The 22,262-nt window shown below is 50.7% G+C and overlaps 1 protein-coding gene across 2 annotated transcripts in view; it reads right to left on the reverse strand.

The window, feature by feature from the left end:
- Positions 1–22,262, reverse strand: part of VWA2 (von Willebrand factor A domain containing 2) — a 45,084-nt gene that overhangs the window by 8,314 nt on the left and 14,508 nt on the right. For both annotated transcript variants that reach the window (XM_045803193.2, XM_087862688.1), the window contains exons 5-9: positions 16,553–16,662; positions 8,482–8,676; positions 4,674–4,807; positions 3,942–4,074; positions 1,567–1,622 (exon numbers count right to left, since the gene is read on the reverse strand). In XM_045803193.2, coding sequence (XP_045659149.2) covers positions 1,567–1,622; positions 3,942–4,074; positions 4,674–4,807; positions 8,482–8,676; positions 16,553–16,662 — 628 coding nt within the window. The remainder of the gene's footprint in view (positions 1–1,566; positions 1,623–3,941; positions 4,075–4,673; positions 4,808–8,481; positions 8,677–16,552; positions 16,663–22,262) is intronic.

Here is a 22,262-nt window from a genome sequence, read left to right on the forward strand (position 1 = left end):
GAAAGTCTCAGCACAAAGCCTGGCATGAAGCCAACACTCTGTAACAGGTGAAGGCAGTATTTGTTTTTGGATGTGAGGTCCAAATCCTGGGCAAGTCTCTTTCGAAGGGGATATTTCACCCAGGGAACCACAGCCTACAGCAAAATCGGGCCCATTCTGCAGTGTCCTGTTCGTGATCCCTTCTGGTCAGTATCTGAGCTCCTGACCAACCACTGTGAGATGCAGATAATACCACATGACCTCCCTCCTAGAGTTCCAGAGAACAGACAGGATCTTCATGAATTCATGTATCTTAAATTCAAAGGGCTTACTAAGTAGCAGAGTGTGGTTATCCCTGGAGATGGCGATTTCTGTCCTTTCTACGTAAAAATGTTGATACACTACGTGGTGATCACGTCACTGAAATTAAAGTGTATGCTTCTGGAAGGCAGAAATTACGGAGGCTCACCCTGAGCACCCAGGCCTGCTGTTCCGTCAGCTGGCGTGTCATGGAAACAACCGTGGGGCTCAACAACAGCACGGACACCGGCCTTTAACTGAGCAGCTCCTCTGTGCTAGGTCCTGTGCGAAGCACCACACCCGCATGCTCTCATTTCACTGCCCGAGGAGGTGCGTCCTGTAAAGACCCCCTCATTTCGATGGGGAACTGAAGCTCAAAGGCTACAAGTGACATAAAGATCAAAGAGCTGGAAAGGGGCAAAGCTGGGACTCAGACCCAGGTCACTGCGCTTCCAAAGCCTTATGGGCTCACACTTTAATTTCTGAGCAAAAACAACCCAGCTTTCAGTGTCTCCTGTGCTTCAGAAGCCAGCAATGTGGGAACTGTAAAACAGGATGCCAAGGAGGTGAGCGAACCCGGGGCCGGAAGGACCACTGGCTCTGCCCCCAGGAGACGTGCTCTCTGCCTCATCAGGAGGAGCCAATCCGTAAAGGGCCGATGCCAACACGCTTGAGTGTAATTTCTGTGTTCCCAGGTCAGTGGGGTGCACTAGACCCCTGTGTGGGGAGCAGGGAGGCCCACTGGAGAACAGGTTGAATGATGCCTAATGGTGTTGCTAAGTCCACCTGTTTGCTTGGGACTTTGTAGCTGATGAAGCGCTTCTGTGGGCCTTCCCTACGAATCTTCGCTAGGATCCCACTGATGATAGCCGCTACCATACAGAGCAGGGAAATGGGCCTTCCAGACAAGGGACAGCCGTTATCCCTGTTTTATAGAGGAGGAAACGGAGGCTAAGCGTCTGGCCCAGAGTTTGGTGCCGGATGGGAGGCTTTCTATCTGTACAGCTGGAGCTCAATGGGCGCCCTTCTCTGCCTCTTGTCAACACAAGGGGCACTGGTTAAGGAAGGCAATTCCTAAGTCTTCACTCTGTTCTTAGCAAAAAGTACCGCTGAGCAAAGGAGGAACGAGTGCAGCAGGAGCTGCTCCTCTGCCTCCGGAATGCCTGTCTCTCTGTCCCTGAGCTGGTTCCCACCCCGCCCTCTGGCCCAGGAACGCAAATGCCCCTTTAGAAGCCCCCGAGTCCCGGGGCCCAGAAAGAACTAGAGAATCCAAGAGGCAGACTGTACCTGGGCAGGTGGTCCTGTAGCAGGTGGCAGGGTGGGTGAGGAACACTCTCTTCCAGCTACAACCCAAGGGAGCAAATGGTAGAGATCAAAAGTTTAACAGGAAGACGGAAACCTGGAAGGTTTTTTGAACCTCTACAAGCTGATATGATTCCTATGCAGATGGGGTGAAGAAAGACCACCTTGTTTTCTTTGATTCTACCCCAGCTTTTAACTGCACCCAGGGTGGGGAATGTTTCAAACCACCCAGAAACAATTTAAAAAAATGTAAACTGGCTATCATGTCAGAATTTGGAAATAATCTGTGCTCAAAACTCTTCCTATTATGAGTTACTTTCCGAGGCTAGCACCATGTGGGGCGGGGCAGGAAATAGTGGGAAGTAGGCAACTGGATTCTGGCTGTGTGACTCCCCCAGGCTGCCCACCAGTGGGGCAGGCTAATTAGGCTCACCTCTAGGGCAATCTTCCCCGGAACAAAACATCCACTTGGGATAAAAGCCAAGTCAATTACAAAACTCAAGGAGTTGCTGCAACCAGAAGTCTGCCAAGCTGCCAGCTCATTAAAGAGAAATCTTCTCCCTCTCTACATCTACCCCTAGTGACTTCATAAAACCGCAAGTCCTCGCCCAGAAAGCTCTGTGGACCCCTCCCAGGCCTGCACTGGGAATCGGCATGGTTGGAGCAGAGATTGGCCACAGGGCTTTGCCTGGGGCTGCCCATGGCTCCCTCCCTAGCTCCCTCGGGTCTGGACTCTGTGCAAGGCCTTCCCTGCCCACTTTACTTAAAAGTGCAACCCTGCTCCCAACCACCACTCCCCACCCCACCCTGACCCATCTCTTCTTTTTTTCTGTAGCACTTATCCTGCCTAATAGTTTATTTTATGCATTCATTTCATTTACTGCTGCCTCCTGCCACTGGAGTGTCAGCTCACGAGGGCAGATTTGTTTCTGAGACGTCCATGCTGACTCCCCAGGACCTGGGAGAGTGCTGGGCACACAGGAGGCCCTCAGTGAGTGGTTCTTGAATGAGGGACTTGATGAAGAGTTTACTTGATGTAGGCATCATTCCAGAAGCCTGTAATATTAGTGTACTCATATCAATTCCCACCTGCTCTCCACAACCCTATGGGGTAGGTACTATTATTAGCCCCCTTTCAAATGTAGAAGAAGGGGTGGGACGTTCCCAGCTCATTAGTGGCCATGTTGGAATTAAAAGTTCAGCAGCCCGACTCCAGCATAAGAGCACAGAGCCATGAAGCGTACCCTACCCACCAGCCTCTCCCGGGGCTCCCAACTCCGAATGCCTCTGCCTGGAGCCACTGGGTTCCCGCATCTTTCAAGACTGTTCAAGCAGCCCCTTCTTCGTGATGTCCCAGGGAGGATAGGCCCCATCCCGGCACCCGAGACACCTGAGGGTGGTCCCTGGTCTTCTTATCCAACACCCGCCCTGGACCACGAGCTTCTTGGGGGCAGCGTCTGTGCCTATCTCCTCACTGCCTGACTCAGCGCGGGCACTCAGAACATGTTCAGTGGGAAACAAAGAGCTGCCTCCTTTCACTTGAAAGCTTGGGTTCGGGAGAGGGCCTCCAGTGGCCTCTGACATGGCCCTATTTCCTCTGACCCAGGTGTAGGGCATGGCCCTTCCCTGTCAAGACAGTCTTCGGACTCTCCATCAGCCCAGCATGGTGGCTCACGGGTTCTCAGCCAATCCATTTCACTGCTGCGTATATCTCCTGAGCTCATCACTGAGGGCAGGCCAAGGGGCACAGATGCAGCTGGTTCAAACATTACCCCTGGCTCTCCAGGAAAGGCAAGAAGGTGGGATTACCAGATGCTGACCTGCTCTACTGCAGGAAGTCTGGATAAAGTGCCAAGGGATGGTCCAGGAATTTTCCCCAAAATGGCTGACCGCCGAGCAGCAGGTGCTCTAGAATGTCTAAGCTCCAGATCTGACAAGTACTGCACCCTCCATGGCCTCCACAACTGGAATTCAACCAAGACCTTAAGCCTCCTGACTCAGCCCCATAAATACAGAAACTAGTATTCAGAGGAACCAAATTATCAGACCACTATCCCAAGTCCAGACCACGGCCCTAGAAGACTAGCTTTGGTTCACTTATGAGCTTTCTAGAACAGCTGTGACCCTGTCAGCCTTACTCACTATGGGCACCTGGGCAGTGTGTCTACGAGACTCTGCCACTGTGTAGCTGTGAGCCTCCCTGTGACCCCACAGCTCTGTCCCTGCCTCCCTCCCAGGTCTTCTCTGAGCACTGTCACACTCCCTGGCCAAGACCCTAAACAGCTGTCCTCCCTGCAGCAGGTGAGCCCTCTCCACCCAGACACGCCCTCCGGCTCTGACCCCAGACCATGAGCACAAACCTGGAGAAGGGACAGAGGGCCGCCAGCACAGCACCGGTCCCCCGCGATCCTCTCCAGCACGGCGCAGTGCCGACAAGCTCCCTGACCGTCTCCAGCGTCTTGCGCTCACAGGGGTGAGGCTGGACCTTGCAGTCTGTGTCCACACGGCACACCGATGGAAAAGACAGGGTTACGCCTCCTTCTCCCAGCCATGGTTCCATCACCTTCAACCCTGGCCACCCTCTGCCTCTCGCAGGACAGAGCACACCAGGGCAGGGCCTCTGTTCTGCATTGGCTGGGCGGCCGGTCTCTGAGCATTTCCTCCACACACAGCTTTTATATCTTATGCACGTGTGTTCCTTCTACATAACATGCTCCTGGGGAGACCCGGACAATGACAACCAGGAATGCAGAGACCTCGTCCCAGCTGAAGCATCCCTGTGCATGGCCGGGGAACTGACTTGGCTCTTCCCTCTGAAGAGGGGAGAGGCACAGGGGCCCCCAAGATCTGGGTCCCAAACCCTGGGCCCCTCTACCCCATGGAGACAAACTCAGGGTTCCCAGCTGACAAAGTCCACAGGGCCTGACACCGAGAGGTCGAGAGAGCAGAGCACCCCAGCGCCAAAGCTGCTAGACCCCATTCCTCTTGCCTTCCCCCTTCCTGGGGAGCCTCTTGACCTCTGGCCCTGGGGAACCATCCCAACCCCACTTTCACATGGGCAAGACCACTCCTTCCCAGCCTGGAAGGCTTACCTGGAGAGGCGGCAGTGCAGACAGCAGACTTGCTGAGGGTGCTTAAAAGACCATTGGTGGCATCGTCCACCTGCTCGGCCATGAGCACGTGCTGCTCCCTCGGCTCACTGGCCAGCGTGTGCAGCTCCTCCCACCTGTCCCCAGACCCCAGCAGAGAAGTTACAATAGCTCCTTGCCTGCCCCCTACCTTCCTGTCCAGCCATCCCCTATGCCATGGGCTCCATGGACAATAACACGACCCCACTGCTCCAGAAGCCGCTCAGCGGGAGCCTCACCCACCGAAGACTCGGTAAGGTCCAGCAGTGAACCAGAGCAAGGCCCCGAGGCTGCGAAAGCACAGGTCCTAACATGCACAAGCCCCCCCCCCTCCCCCGCAGCTTCAGAACCACCGGCTCTCACTGGAGACATGGTCCCCGTGGATGTAGTGGTCTGGCTGCGTCACCCACAGCTGATGAGAAAAATTTAACCAGAAAGAAAATGAAGGAAAGTGGTTGTGGGCGGCAGTAAGACGAGCACAAATGGGGCCAGCTTGTGATAGAGAAAAATCCTGACAAATGAGAAATGCGACGTACAAACTCAGAGGCCAGCAACGTGAGGATGTGTGGAGGAAGGAGCCAGCACCCTTCAAGAGCCAGAGGGCACTGCTCTTCGGGCCCGGGACCAAAATGATGTGTGGCATGACATCCTGGGGCGCGAAGAAAGCATTAAACGATGCTGAGAAACCTTTCCGAGAAGACAGGGTAGTCAGCAATGCATTTAGAATCCTGCCCACCAGAAATGGATCCAACAGACCAAGGTTTGGCAATGTGGCCGAAACTTCATTTATCTCTCAAGTTCACTTATGTAAAACTCCCCATTCTCTCTGAAGCCATGTAAACAGGACCTCCCCCCGCCCCAGGCTAGGACGGCACCTGGCACACACGGGGGCTTCAGGGGGCAGCTCTCCCGGCCCAGCAGCACATTTTCACAAAAGCCAGAGCTGAGAACCACCAGAGAAGGGGCTTAATGAATACTACCAGGAGGAAAGAGGCAGGTTTTTAATCCCATACAGAGCCTCCCTCTGCCGCAACAGTGGCTCTCCAACCGTGGTGGACATCAGAATCACTGAGGGCCAAACTGCCGATGGAGGCCGCTTGCCCCAGAGTTCCGGATTCAACGGGTTAGGGCCCGATTGTGTGCGTTCCTAACACGTTCTTGCTTGTTGATGCTGCTGGTCCAGGAAACACATTTTGAGAACCGCTGGTCAACAGTGACCTGGCCTTCGACCAGCAGTTGGGGCAGAAGGGTCAGGAGGGCCTGGAAACCCAACGGGCTTCCTCAGATGGTTCCTGTGGCTGAGCAGTGTCCCCTCTCCTGACCCCTGGCTTCTCAATTCCTCTAAGTGAGGGGTCCTCGAAGTATGGTCTGTGGGCTGGTGCAGGCCCCCAAATGTTTCACCCTCGTCCAGCACCAGACAAGCATAGACAGAGAATAAACACTTAGAACCTAATTGTACAGCAACTTGACAGAGTCCTTTTCGGTCTGCTTGGATCAAATAATAAACATTTGAGCTCATATTCTTTGTTTTTTATTTTACTTCCCTAGTAGCTCATTTGTATTGTATTTCTCTAAAGTCTCAGGCCACGACGGATTAACACACAAAACAAAGCAAACTGGACCTCTGGCACAGAGAGTCTGGGAAGCATGGCTCCTGCTAGCAGCTGGAGAACAAAGCCCAGAACGGGACACATATTTCCACCATCTGGGAGGCTCCATCCTCCCTGACAAACCGGGCACTAGGATGTGCAAAGTAGTCGATTCAGCACCGAGTGGGAGGGGGTGGGAGGTGAGCCAGGAAGCAACACCCTCCTCTCCTCTCTCACCGGGTTTATCTCCTCGTATGTGAGGACACACAAAGAGCGCACGATAAGGTGGTCTCGCCACCAGTAACAACAACATGATGACGGTAGTGGTGACCGTCAGCACCACCAGGATGTGGCCCGGGATGTCCCCTTAGTACTACACATGCTGGTCCGTGGTGGTCTTTCCTCTCTGCACTGCCTCCCTAGGCGATCTTCAGGCCATGAATGCCGTCCTCAAGTTCAAGGTCTCCATCCTCTCTCCTATGCCCCAGACTCCTACCTCAGCTGCTAACTCAGCTTCTCCACTCAGACGTCCCATCTGCACCTCAAACTTGACCTGAAACAGTACTCCGCTTCCCTAATTCTTCCTCAGTCTTCCCTATCTCAGGAAATAGCACCCCTTTCACTGTGGGGCTCAGGCCAAAATCCTTGACTTTTCCCTCCACATTCAATTCAGTGGCCACTCCGCAGCTCTGCCTTCAGAACAGACCCTCAGTCCAACCATTCCTCAGTGGCTCCCAGTGCTTCCCCACGCCACGCCACCATCACCTCTTGGGTGAGCAGCTCCAAAGGCTGCCTGACTCGATGCCCCACGTCCCCCAGTATTGCTTCTCCTTCCACCTGGCCCCGCCTTCTCTTCTCTACCTGGCAGGGTCATCTTCTAAAAAAGTTGGCCGATACGTGCCATTTCCCTGCTCAAAGCCATCGAAAGACTTCCCAACCTGCTCACAATAAACTCTCAAGTCTCGACTATGACTCGCAGAGTCTCTGGACCTGACTCCCACCTACCTCTTCTACCCTTTTTCTTGTAATCCACCCCTTGTTTGCCAGCTTCCAGACAGTCGCTGGCGGATACACTAAGCTAGCTACTGCCTCAGGGCCTTCACGCTTGCCACCCGCCTGCCTACCCTGTTCTTTTTCCTGCTGTCTGGAAGACTTGCTACTCCTTTCACTCAAGTTTCTGCTCAAAAAATCAACTCCTGACAGACCCCCTCTCTAAAATAGCTGGGCTGGTTCTCGTCACTCTGTTGACCTCCTCCCTTCCCTTTTCTCCTTTGCATTTTATTTCTACCTGAAATTACATTACTTGTTTATTCACTTGTTTATCGTCTAGTTCCCTTCCTAGAACGAAGCTCTGTGAAGGCAGGCACCTGGTACGGTCTCTGTATCCCGAGAACTCAGAATAGTGTCTGGAGTATTTACTGACTGACAGAATTAAAAACGTACTAAGATTAACAGAGAGACTTCTGTGTGCAGGCACAGTACCAGGACCAGAGCCATTTCACTGAACACCAACGATGAGGGGCCCACAAAGGCACCCCAGTTCTAAGGTTGAGAGCAGTGCAGACTCGTGGAAAGCGTATTCCGGCATCTGGAGAGAGCGGTCCGGTGAGGGGAGCGGCCTGCCCAAGACCCCCGCACTCTCCTGGCCCCAGGAGCGGGGCTGTGACTCAAGCTAATGCGAAGCCTTTCTCAGATTACTGGAAACACTAAACTGGAAGCATGAATCTGTTCTCTCCGGGGCGGAGGGCGGGGGGGGGGGGGAAGCTGGGCGCGACCTGCAGCCACTGTCCCGGTCCCTCTGCGGGCCAGGCTGAGGGAACAGCAGGTGTGCATGGAGGACAGACCGGAGCACCATGGCGTTCAAGTCCCCAGCTCCTGCTCACCCCAAGGAACCCCTCACCCCCCAACCCACCCAGTACGATTAGAGGAGTCCGTGAATTCCCATTTCCGCCCACGTGAATTTGAGTCAAGTTTCTGGCACTGACGACCCAGTATTCAGCCTAAATTGGAGACAAGGCGCGCTCTCAGACTGGACGCTCCCTGCGCTCCGGCACGACATACGGAGCAAGGAAGGGACGGAGCCCAGGAAGGACCAGGGTGGCTTGGCTGCATCCCCTCCCTTCCTGTGGCTATGACGCGTCCCCACCGTCTCCAGGACGTCCCAGCGCGACCATGGCTTTTACCTTGGAAACCGGACCCCGACGGCGAATACGGTGACGCCTCTCTCCTTTAGCTGCTTGGCCGGCAGCGCCACGGGCCCTTGGGACCGCCCGTCGGTGACGACCACGAGGATCTGGGGCACAGACGCGTTTCTGCCCCCCGGGAACCCTCTGCGCAGAAGGTATTTCAGGGCGAGGCCTGTCTCTGTGCGCCCTCCTCTGAGCTCACACAGAGGGAGGAGACAAAGAGGAGTCAGTCGCCCGCGGACGTGAGGCCGGATGACAACCTGAAATGAGGGGCTCCTCGGTTACCAGTGACAGCCGTGCTCTCCAAGTGACAGTTCCAGCACGGGCGTGCACCCTCTCACCCTCTGAACCACAGTGAAGAGTAGAAATGAACTGTTCCCCGGGGACGGAAGGTTCACCCCGCACACTTCTGTTGTGTTACGTGATAGTGTCATTCTCTGCATACGTCTTTTGACTCTCTTCTCACACCCACCCCAGCCCCGCCTTCGGTGACCGCTCAGGGCTGGCAACCCTCACTGTGTGTCTAACACCCCCCCCCCCCCCCCGTCTATATCATCCTGTTACAGCTCAGCCTCTCCTTGGGGTGGGGAAGCAGACCCCTGAGCTGGAGAAAACCGTGTGCATCTGTAAGAGTCAAGGGCAGGGCTTTGATCCGAGGGTCTGAGGGGGTCACCTCTGTGATCAGGCCTTCCTGGCTCACTTCCCGCTCAGGGTTGGGTGCTGGAGGGCTGAACTGATGGACGGCTTCCAGATCAGGGGACGGTCCGCTGAGCTTGGAATCCCAGTTCAGAGTCTCTACTAAATCTTACAGCAGGGGGCTCCCACAGTCCTGGGGGGGAGGCTGCCAGCTCTCAGAGTCAAGCGGGCAGAAAATGGTGATTCCCCACAACGGGTTTTAGGCCAAACCTTTCAGTGGGTGGCAACACATCCGACATGAAAAACGGTGTTGGGGCCGATGGAATCACCACGGATATTAACTGTACACACAGAGTAAACTGTCAGATGGTCGCTCTGCAATGCTAATCACAGACGTGGATCTGGGGGTGCACAATTATTCTCAGATCACACGGACTGTCAGGGAAGACAATGCCTGCCTCTCACAGGGCCCAACAGGGGTTCTTCTTCTGTGCAAACATACAACTGCCAGGAGGCATGGCCAATCTCTCCGGGTGTGTGAATGCCTGTGTGTGTGTGTGTGTGTGTGTGTGTGTGTGTGTGTGTGAATGTGTGTATACTTTTTAAACGCAACACTGAAAACGCTCAGTTCTCATGCAAGCCTGACATGGTCCTCCTGCCTCCTGAGGGCATCTCTCCTGATCTGCTCTCCCCCAAGCAGCTCCTCAGGGATCCATCCAGGCTCCTTTCATTTTGGGGTTCCTCCTTCCTCTCAGTCCTCAAAGACCTCTCCATCCAGCAGAGAGGTGAGGAAGAGCAAGGAGGAGTGTGCTTGGAAGGATTTATGGGCCAGGCCCAGAATATTCTTCACTTTTACTGCTTTCTGTCCTAAGTGAGCTCTTGAAGGGCAATTCTCTCTGCGGAGCTCCATTAAGTTAGTAAATGTCAACAAGAGTGGCTAGCTCCTAGAATCAAGACTCTGTCTACTCCACATCAGCGTCTGCATCGATCAGAAAGCCAGCTTTCAGCCTCCTGGTGTTTACTGTGGACCCTCTAAATGGAAGATGGTGAGGGGGAGACCAGGAAGCATAACGTGATCCCAGCCTCATCCAACGATCGGTCTAGCTGAATAAACAGGACCTGCCAGCAAATAATCATCATCAATGAGAGGATGACCATTAACAAGAGTTCTGAGGAGGGCCTCATGGTGGAGAGGAGCTGTCGGGAACAGGCTCCAGGGGAAGAGGCCACTCCAGTCAAGGGAACGGGTGTAAGCAAAGACACTGGGGAGCACCACCAGCCGCGTCCTGGGGCCGGTGAGCAGAGTCTGGCTTGGGCAAGGGGGTTGTTCAAGGGGAGCAGAGCACACCAGGTACCCCCACCCTTCCTCACGCTGTGCTGGGTCGCACATGAGATACTGAGGACAACCAAGAGGATTTTGATTTCCGAGAAGACTACTACCTTTACCAAACCTTGTGTGTCTGTGAGGAGTCTTCCTCTAAGGTTCCTGGAAGGCAAACGGTCTTCCGCTTCTAAAGGATAATACTCGCACTGACTTTCCACTTCACGCCAAATACTTCACCTGCTCCTGTTACTGAATGTAATCCTTCCAACTGTGGTAAAGGGTGTTCATATTAGGGGCGCCTGGGTGGCACAGCGGTTAAGCGTCTGCCTTCGGCTCAGGGCGTGATCCTGGCGTTATGGGATTGAGCCCTGCATCAGGCTCCTCTGCTGGGAGCCTGCTTCTTCCTCTCCCACTCCCCCTGCTTGTGTTCCCTCTCTTGCTGGCTGTCTCTATCTCTGTCGAATGAATAAATTTAAAAAAAAATTAAAAAAAAAAAGGGTGTTCATATTACCCTCGTTTAACAGATGAGGAAACTCCAGCCCAGAGAACAGTGCTACTAACTGCTAATATTTCCAGAGCACTTCTCACGTGGCAGGCACGACTGTGCACTTGTGTGTGTGTGTGGGGGGGGGCAGGTGCTAAGCTCAGGTAATTCTCACCATAGCTCTCTCAGATACGGGAGTCCAGGGAAAGGCCTTATCAAAGGTCACACAGCTCATGAACGTGGAGGCAGAACTTGAACCCTGGACCCTCCACCTTCAGAACCCAAGTTCTTAACCAACACATTATACAGCCATTCTAGTGGAGCTCAGAACTGGAGTTTAAACAGTCAGGCTGATTCCAAAGCCAGTGGTCTCTCTCTCTAGTGGTTGGGCTAAATCCAGCCTAGTGCCAATTTTTACAGATAAAATTTTACTGGGAAACAGCCATGCCCATTCATTTATGTATTGTCTATGCAGAGACCACATGGCTGGCAAAACTTGAGATATTTACTCTACGGCTCTTCACTGGAAAAGTTTACTGACCCCTGCTCTATACCGTTCGACCTAAATGGTCACAATGCTCTCTGCTCACCAAAAGCCAAGGTGCCCCAGTGACCACAGAGCTCCCTGGGCCTTCATGCCCCTGGCAGTGTGCCCCCACGAGCCTCCTGGCTGTGGTTAGAGAGAAATCAAATGTCAAAGACATGGGAGCCCAGGCTCCCAACTGTCCTGGCCTGTGGGACGTCTGCCCTTCATACCACAGCACACAAATGCCTGCGCCATCTGTCCTCTCCACTTCTGCTGCCTAACCCACCCTTCCCACTGGAACTCTGCAGGTCAGGTGAGATTCTTAAAGACTTCTGAACTCTGAGAAACGAGGAGAAACCCTGCCACATCTGCGTTCCTTACTCTGTGGAGCATTTCTAACTCAGCGACTGTTCTGAGCTCAGGGTCTGGCTCCAGACAACAGAGGTCTGAGGCTAGAGTCTCCAAAATTTTTCCAATTTGTCTCAAACGGGACTAAACCAGATTGAAAGTGAAGCCTCACAGACTACTGTCCCAGGGAGTTGCGACTGCAATGCATGGACCTTTTTTGGCAGGGGTGGGGTGGGTTTTTTTTTTTTTTTAAAGATTTTATTTATTTATGTGACAGAGAGACAGCCAGCGAGAGAGGGAACACAGCAGGGGGAGTGGGAGAGGAAGAAGCAGGCTCCCAGCGGAGGAGCCCGATGTCGGACTGGATCCTGGAATGCCGGGATCACGCCCTGAGCCAAAGGCAGACGCTTAACGACTGCGCTACCCAGGCGCCCCTGGGGTGGGGTTCTAGAATCTATACATCTTGCCACTCAAGTGGGTTAAAGAACACGGGCTCTAGAGCCAGTGGGACTCAAATATTAGATCTGAAATTTATTAGCCACGGAAACTAGAAAAGTTACTTAACCTGAGACTCCGTTTCCTTCCCTGTTAAGGTAGGGAAAGTAACAGCACTGAGGATTAAATGCTACACCCAGTGCCTCCCAGTACCTGGTGACGGCTCCACCAGTGAGAGTTACATGATAAACTAACTAGCAGCCCTACTCCAAGAAGTTTATCTTTTAAGTTAGTCTTAAAATTCCAATGAGCATAAAAATCCCTGGGGAGGCAGAATAATGGAGAATCTCAGACCCTATCATCAGAGACTCCAAACTGGTGGTGGGTGTGTGACCAGGCTGAGAATCTACATTTTAAACCCGCTTCCTCTGCCCCAATGACTCTGATGCAGGTAATCCACGGAACAGATTCTGAAAAATAATTCATCAGAAAACTCACTGTTGGTAGAGGGTTGGATTACAGGCCGGGTTTTTTTTCTTTTTTAAATCAATAGACAAAAATCTTGGAATCAATGTAAATGTACTCTGTTAGAGGAATGATTTAATATACTATGACAGTTCAATTGATTGGGTTATTAAATAACCATTAAAAAGGGCCAGCGTGAAAGATAATGCAGCTTTATGCAAAAAGACACACCAAATAAGTTACAAAAGAACAAAAGCTTTGTAATTATAACTCCTCTAAAAGCTATGTGTAAATGTTAATGTGGCTTGAAAGACACCACGGATAGCTAGAAAAGCCCTATGCTAAGGTAAAGTGGTGAGTGCTATTTCCGCAGAGCTATATAAATACAGTCCAACTCTGATAAAGCTACAGATAGGGTCCAAAAAAAAAATGCAATCACAGAAAATCAGAGTTGCTGCATTCTTGGGAGATTAGGGAAATGGCTGAGGGAGCCCGCGTAGCCAGCTGGCCGGGAGCTCTGGAAATTCAGAGCAGATTTGGCTGCCCATGCTTTATCCGATTTTATGTTATCACAGGGTGCAATACTGGAAGGTTAGGTTGCAGTATTTTTTAAACTTCTTATTGCATAGTAGCGATAAGTGGTTGTCAGGACGGTTCCTTAACCACCTCAAAACACACTTTCAGGGGATCGCTGTGGTCTAAAAGGCAAGTATCTGGGGGTCTGGGTAGAGCTGTCCTAATCAGTCCAACATTTAAAATTTCACTGCGGGAAAAGGGTAGAGTCCCGGGGAGGTCATCACTCCCACTCAGCCAACATTCCTCTGATTAATAACAATGTCTTAATGTTTAGTGGCCTCAGCGACCCTGCAGCTGTGGCCAAAAAGTTAGTTACTGCCTCCTTGCCGTGTTTGCCACCTCTTAGAGTCATCCTAGGACACACAAGCGCTGACCATGCACAGCCCCATGAGAAGAGCTGACCTTCTTCAGACACATAAAGAGGTTTCCTCCTCCACCCGCCGTGTCCTCATCTGGCACCTTCTTACTGAGTCTTGGGACTTCCTGTGTTGTGAACAATGCTCTCAAGCCCTCCGTTATAACTTTCACCACAGCTGAGAAGAGGACCAACCAACTCTTCGGGGGGCGGGAAGGAAGGGTGGAAAGAAGTGGAAAAGGACAGCTGGGTGGGGACCACTAGATGAGCCGCAGGACTCCGTGGTCCTGGCCAAGTCACCTGCTCCTTCTCAACCTCACTAGTCTCTTCCATAAAATAACAGGTTGGAATAGATCCTGGATAATCTCTAAAGTGCCTTTTGGAACCAATCTGCTGCAATTTGCTCCGTTTTCAGAAGAGCGCGGAGCCAGATGATGGAGTCAAAGTCACCCGAACCATTTTTGACTTTCAGTCCTAAACTTAAACCAACAGGTTACTTTTTCTTCTGCCAAGGTTAGCATGCATATAATGGGTACAAAGATGTTTTTGTAATAAAATGTTATATCAGTAATGATGTACTTCTTATACCATAAAATTCACCCTTTTAGAAGTATACAATTCCCTGGTTTTTTAGCATATTCACAGAGTTATGCAACCATCCCCACTAAGTCCAAAACATTTCATCGTCCCCGAAAGAAGCCCTACACCCCTTAGCAGTCACTCCCTACTCCCCCTCCCCACCGCCCCTGGTAGTGACTAATCTGCTTCTGTCTCCAGAGATGTGCCCATTCCAGACGTTTCATATAACTGAAGTCATACGGCATGTGGTCTTGTGTGTCTGGCTTCTTTCACTGAGGACGCTATTTTCAAGGTTCATCCATGTTGGAGCATGAATCATGTCATCCTTCCTTTTTATGGCTGAATAATATTCCATCGTTTGGATATATCCCATTTGGTTGATCTATTCATTCACTGGACTTTTGTGTTGTTTCCATTTTCTGGCAATTATAAACAATGCTGCTCTGAACATCAGTATACAAGCTTCTTCTAAGGGCATACAGTTTCAATTCGTTCAGAGTAGAGTCATTGGGTCACATGGTAAGTCTGTGTTTACCTCCCAGACTGTTTCCAAAGCTGCTGCACCATTTTACAATCCTACCAGCGGTGCTTGAGGGTTCGAATTTCTCCACATCCCTTCCAACACTTTCTACTGTCTATCTTAGCCTTGCTAATGGGCGTAACGTGGTAGCTCATTACAGTTTCGATTCGCACTTCCTTAATGACTAAGGACACTGAGCATCTTTTTGAGTGCTTATTGACCATTTATATATCTTCTCTGGAGAAATATCTGTTTACAAGGTTTCTTGTTGGGATGATAAAAATGTTCTAAAATTAGATTACAGTAATGGTTGCATAACTCTGGAAAATACACTCAAAATCACTGAATCATACATGTTAAATGTGTGAACTTCATGGTATTTAAATTATAGGTCAATACAGATGTTTTTAAAAGGTTAACATGCGTAATAATCACAGGGCAGGGAGGCAGTGGGAGAGACCTTTTAAAAGTATAGATCCTAAGTATCCTAAGCCCAGAGAGGGATTCGGTAGGTTTGGGAGGGAACCAAGGCACCTGCATTTTTGACCCACTCCGAGGCAACTCCGACCCAGACCTTCTGACCAAAGACCTCACTTTAACAAGGGCTGCTCTGGGTATGGGAGCCCAAGACTGTTTCTCTATAGGAAACCATTCTCGGAGGCCTCAAGGGTAGAAGGCTCCAAGGGAACTGGAGAGACCAGTGTACACTAATGTCATTTTAAACAAACATTTCAATGTGCTCTTTTTTCTTGTACTTTCTTGCCTTTCACTTGCCTCTCGTTCTGTTCGGGGTACCCCTGGGCTGGGATAAATAGCCAGAGATGAAGTCACTTGGGGTGCCTGGGGGCCTGTAGTGCCCCCAAAGTTCCTGCTGTGCCCAGTGTAGGGACGTGGGCTTCTTGAGGGCATGGTGGATGTACAGAGGCCCATGACTGGAGAAAGGGATGCATGGTCCAGGGCCTTTGCAACTGGAGTTGGTGGCTGGCTACAAATGGCTGGGACCACAGACGTCAGCGGGACGTCAGTGCGCACATGCACAAAGGGGCAGCAGACACCACAGAGGATCCAGAGATCAGAGTGGAAGGAAAGGCACTCTTCTGGCGAGTTTGTGAATGTGTGTGTGTGACATGTGTATACGACACGCTTTCATATACATATAGATACGTGTGTGTATAGAAAATACATGTATATAAAACATACACAAAATATGCGTATACTGACATATGCATATTTGCATATACACACACATCAGCTGACTTGTACTGTGAATAACGTTATGACCCTACTACATACATAACGTATAGAACACATATGTGTATGAGCTCTCCAGACCAGAGTCACACTGGAGGACAATCAACGTAAACAGCTATTCGTCATTTTTAAAGCATTCTTAATAACAGAGGGACGCTGACTCTTTCTAGGAGACAAAAACAAGGCTCCAAGAAGCATGGTGAGCTGTCCCAGCTGCAGTGGTCACCAGGGAAAGAACTGGGAGAAAGAGCCAATGTTCTTCCCACCACCTCCTGCCCTTGACGGGTCTCGACCTTCACGAGCCACTCGGTCCCAGGTTCACGGACAACTCCACACAAAAGCAGCAAAAAGACTTTCTTTTTTAACTGGCATGTAAGTTCTCACCCGGGACACTGTTATGTAATAATAAGGAGCAGTCTTGAGGAGGGAATTCTCATTACCCACGGTGCACAGCTGGGGTTGTGGAAGCCAAACCACAGCCCTCTCTCAGGCCAAACACACCCTTTGAGGGAGCAATTTTAAGAGCAGCTGGCTTCATCCTAACCATGGCGGTATCTGATCATACATACTTGAAGACCATCCTCTTGATTTTTGCCTTCACTTCCTGTTGGGATGAAAACCAATCCAAGGGGAATTCCAGACGAGGAGCGGAACTGAACTGGAGTGCCCCCACTCTGACCTGCAGTAGGAGACAGAGGGCCCAGGGATCTGAGAGCGAGGTCAAGTCACAAACATTCCTCAGGGAAAAGAAGGGACGAGAAAGGTGAATGACCCTGCCTCCCGCCCACTCAACAAATACCAAGGCTTTCTCCAGTGCCCCTAAAAGAAGGTTCTGAAGACCAGCAGCAGCAGCTGGAAGGAAACAGTGAATCTGCCTATGTGCTGTACTGACAACCACCAATTCAAACTTCTCAACCCACATTCTGGCAGTTCTCCCGGCTGGGCTGTGAGCAACTGTTGGGCGGGGTCTCTGGTCACACCTCTCTAAAGGCCTCCCAGGTGCAAACTCACACGTTATTTCATTTAACCCAGAGGCACCATCAATACTCACATGGCTGCTGGAGAGACTAAAATGTAGAGAGGACACGGATCTGGCCCAGGGCTAGTAGAAGGGGACCCGGGCCATTGAACTTTGCCTCCGACCCTCACTAAGCCTCAGTTACACAGCTTGCCTTCCTAGCCAGCACGGGCCTTCAGCACAATGCTGCCGACCCAACCCAGGGTGCAGCAGAAGTGACCCACGGCCACCACGCACACATCCTCGGGTGGGTGTGGGGCAGTCCCTCCAGGCCTGCGCCTGCCAAGCTGGGCAAAGGCCGGCTCTGCAGACCGGAGTCACACTGGAGGACAATCAGCATCTAAACCGGAGACGAGCAACACTGGCGCTGGAGTGCCTCCACGGTGGAAGCGGAGCCACGGGTGCTTCCGAACAGATCTCGCATCCTCATCCACGAAGCCATTTAAGAAAATCCAACGCCTTCCAAAACCAGAGACAGAAAACTGAATGAAGTCACCTTCTGGGCCCTTAGGACACTAGCCTGTCTTGAGCAGAAAAGGCTATACACACTTAGGCCTCCTCTGGAGGGCCCAAGCCCTGCACCTGATCGCCAGCTCTCCAAAACCCCAGGAGAAACTGCATTCTGAGCTACTATGCTCTTAACTAACCCCAGTCCTGGCCAAGATTGCAAAGAGGCCGAGTGATTCATAGTTAAGCAATGAGGCTGCCTTTTACCTACTACTGGAGCTGCTTCACTGCTGATTCCCGAACAGGCATGGTGCTTTGGAGGCCATCAAAGCACTCAGCCCCCCCGGGCCAGCTGCATCTGCGCCCGGTGAGTACGGCCCAACGGACATTGCTCTAACAGGAAGTTCTAAGGAGGAGCTGGTGAGCATCTTCAGGGGAAAGACATTTAAGTCTTGGGTGGGCATGTGTGGGAGATGAACACTGGAAAACAGCAGTGAAGCTCAGGAGATTCTGAGGAACAACCCTTTTGAAATCTCCCTCGAAGTTAGCTTGTGATCAAGTGGCATCTCCAACTGGTGGAGAAAAGATGGTCCAGTCAGTAAGTGATATTGGGACAACTGAACAGCCACCTACAAAACAGAGGATCAATCACAAATGGATTCAAGATTTACACGTGAAAAAAATGTAATCATTAAAGTTCTAGAAGAAAACTTGAAAGAATTTCTTTCTAACTTCAAAGTGGAAAAAGACCTTACTGAGCCTTGAAATCCAGAAGCCATAAAGGAAAAGGTTGGTAAATCTGACTAAATAAAGAAAAGTTCTGCAGGGCAAAACATGCCAGAATGCCATCAAAAAAGAAGATAAATGGAAAAGTTGTTTGCAACTCAAGTCAGAGACATAGGGTTAGCTTTCCCAATATGTAAAGAGTGTCTAGGAATTGATACGTAAAAGACCAACAACACAATAGAAAAATGGGCAAAGTGATCACACAGGAAATACAAATGCCTCTTTAGTATGAGAAAAGGTGCTTAACTGTACCACATAGAGATGTAGCAAAAAGCTAAACATCATGTTTGCAGGGGAAACTAGCAAGTTCTCAAACATTTCTGGTAAGAACATAAATGTTACTGCATCCATGGAGAGCAATTTGTCAATATTTATTGAAAGTTACGATTGCAGGGGCGCCTGGTGGCTCAGTTGATTAAGCATCTGCCTTCAGCTCAGGTCATACCTTGGGGTACTGGGATAGAGATGGGCATCAGGCTCCCTGCTCAGTGGGGAGTCTGCTTCTCCCTCTGCTCCCTCCCCTCGGCTTGTGCTCTCTCTCATTCATTCTCTGATAAATAGATTAAAAATCTTTTTTAAAAAAGTTATAATTACATAGAGCTACTGGGAATTTATCCTACAGATCTACTTCCATATATGTGAAATAATGGATTTACAAGCTCACGGTATATTTGTAATATCAAATGTCCATCAATAGGGGACTGATTAAACCTCAGGAAATCCTTACGACAGAATGTTAATAAGCTGTAAAAAAAACAATACAGATCAGGGGCGCCTGGGTGGCACAGCGGTTAAGCGTCTGCCTTCGGCTCAGGGCGTGATCCTGGCGTTGTGGGATCGAGCCCCACATCAGGCTCCTCTGCTATGAGCCTGCTTCTTCCTCTCCCACTCCCCCTGCTTGTGTTCCCTCTCTCGCTGGCTGTCTCTATCTCTGTCGAATAAATAAATAAAATCTTAAAAAAAAAAAAAACAATACAGATCTATATTAGTGCCTATGTTACGTATATACGCAGATACGGAAAGACTTCCAAGATAACTTGAAGAGAAAAAGGCGAGGGATAGAACAGCGCATATAGAATGAGAAACTGCGTATTGCTTGTGTTTGCACGAAGCGATTCTGGAAGGGTGCTCAAGCAAGCAGGTAGGGACGGGGCGCCTGGGTGGCACAGTCGGTTACACGTTCTACTCTCAGTTTCAGCTCAGGGTCGTGGGATTAAGCCCAGCGTCCGGCGGCACACTCGGCATGGAGTCGGCTTGAGACTCTCTCTCCCTCTCGCTCTGCCCCCTCCCCACCATGTGCACGCACGCTCGTGCACTCTCTCTCTCAAATAAAAATCTTTTTTTTTTTTTTAAAGCAAGCAGGTAGGAAAGCTGGGGAGATGGAAAATATGTGAGCAGAAGGGACGCTAGCATTGAATCTGCTCTAATTGAACCATGTGAATGGATTCCTTAGTTAAAAACCAACTCCCTTGAGACCAGCAGCTGGGTGTATTTTCTTGAATTAAACAGGAAGGATACAACTTCAAAACAAAACAAGATGGAAATAGCTCGAGTCAGTGGTTAAGGCATTTAATGTAATTGGTGGTTTGGGAGCAAAGTAGTTGCCTTTTATCTTGGGTTCACTGTATGCTCAGGAGTGAGCCTGCCCAGATTTCTCACTGCAGCGAAATGGCCCTGCCGCAATCACTGTATTAGAGCCACGAGGCGAACTTCTCAGCTTTTAATCGCCGGGAGGAAGACTTCAAACACATTCAATCCACCTCCACAACAGAGCATCCATAAGAAGCCTTAATTGACAGCAACCTGAAGAAAGTAAGGTGCAGAGCCCTTGCACACAGAGCTATAAGAAGTCACAGAAACGCAGCGGCGACCGCACAAAGCGTGAAGCACAATCAGACCGAACCCTCTGAAACGGGTCTCCTGCAAACACCCTTTGCTAGCATTCCAGGCAGTCTGAGCGGCTCAAGGTCCAGACGCTCACTCGCTCACTGCAACAGAACCTCCCAACCCCGTTACTCAATGAGTCTTGCTGCGAAAGAGAGTTTTTCTCAGGTCGAGCCCAAATAGAACTCTCTGGACGCCCAGATTCTATCTGAATGAAACAGAGCCACTCTTGCACCCTCTTTCACCTGAACCTGATAATCAGCTTCCCTCATCTATGGAAGTTTCCAGAGTGCTCACTGTGCTGGCTCCTTGTGGTGGGCACTGTCTGGTTTGCCAGTTTCTAACCTAAAAATCAGCCTCTGGAACATAATGCCACAATCTAGATGTGGTCTGGCAACACCGAGTTTTAATTCCCTGAACTCTGGGGACCTGTGGTTGACACAGCTGTACCAGCATGCACCAGCCACGAAGTCTTTTGTCGTGGTTTTCTTACCCTCTCGGAGGACGCTGAATTCCATCAGCACCCACCCCTTACATATCACACACACACACACACACACACACACACACACACAGAGCCACCATGCCAGCTATCCATCTGCCATGTGATAGGGTGTGAATTCTGAGTGTCACCCCATCCTGACCCAGGAACTGCCCACTTGGGGGGGGGACAAAAGGACCTAACGGAGCAAGTCCTAAGCTCAGAGTCAAGAGCCCCGGTTCTTCTGCACTTAGCTGTTTCCTCCAGTTACTGTGTGACCCCAGGCACTTACTTAGCCTCTCTGAGCCTCTTTCTTCGGATCTGTAAATGTTCACCAATAATCCACACCGCTCTTCTCTCCCAACCTGCCATCCTCAGGGGCCTCCAGGCCACTCATTCCGGGACACACCCTATCACTGCCAACAACAAGTACTTGGTTTTTATGGCTCTTCCTCCCCAAATAACTAATGAAACTTCATGGGGGAATCACCTCCTTTGAAAAGTGGGACCCTGTGCGGAAGGAGGTGGGGATTCGGCAGTCCTTGGCCCTGGGCCTTCGAGGACCTGCGATGGGTTGACTTCATAGTCAGAACTTTGGGGCTGTTCAAGCCCAGATGGAATGGTATCTGCTACGGTGTCTTTGGATGGCCAGGCCAGATGGCCTGCGGTCCAGAACGATGTGTTCACTCTCCCCAAATTACCTGCCATTCTGGAGAAAAGCTGGCTTTCATTAAAAGCCACTTTTGCTCTTCAATCCTAGAGGTTTTCCTGGGATTAACCCAGGAATGTTATCTTGGAAAACCACTTCCTTCTGCATCCTGTTTGCAAGTAGTCTCTAATTCAAGTTAAGTATGGCTTTTCAGACCAAAATGCCCTTTTTTTTTTTTTTAAAGATTTTATTTATTTATTTGACAGAGACAGCCAGCGAGAGAGGGAACACAAGCAGGGCGAGTGGGGGAGGAAGAAGCAGGCTCATAGCGGAGGAGCCTGATGTGGGGCTCGATCCCATAACACCGGGATCACGCCCTGAGCCGAAGGCAGAGGCTTCACCGCTGTGCCACCCAGGCGCCCCCAAAATGCCCTTAAGTTTTGATTTTGGAGTAGGTTCACATGGTTCAAAAGCCATCAAGTATTAAAAAAAATAAAACGGACGAGTCTCCCCCTGGATTTGCACCCCATCTGCTCAGTTCCTGCCCTCCCCCTCGACAGCAAACCACTGCTCTTAGTCTCTTTACAGATGCCCCCGAGTACATAGACTTTTTAACTCCCTTTCATTTTCATAAAACGTAACACATTACAAACACCATCTGCACCTTACTTTTTATTCTCATCTGGGTTGGCGCCCCTCCATCTAAGAGAGCTTCCTCATTCGCTTTCTACAGCTGCCCCGTGTTTCCCTTATGAATGCACCACAGTGAATTACCCTGTGAACGGGCATTTGGATTACCTGAAATCTTTTATGATCGTAACAACACCGCACAGAATAACTGTGTGTTATTTTGCATCTGTGGGAGCATGTGTCCGGGTAAATTCCTTGGGGTGGAATTCTTGAGTCACGGGGCCCAGGCCTTTGTAAATCTGACAGCTGCTGCCAGATTCCCTTCCTAGCGGTTGCACCAGGTTATCCTCCCACCATCAGTGCGTACCCGTTTCTACAGATCTG

Source organism: Ursus americanus, chromosome 6 (genome assembly GCF_024610735.1).
Source record: "Ursus americanus isolate L20-20 chromosome 6, mUrsAme1.1.p, whole genome shotgun sequence".
Classification (NCBI taxonomy): domain Eukaryota; kingdom Metazoa; phylum Chordata; class Mammalia; order Carnivora; family Ursidae; genus Ursus; species Ursus americanus.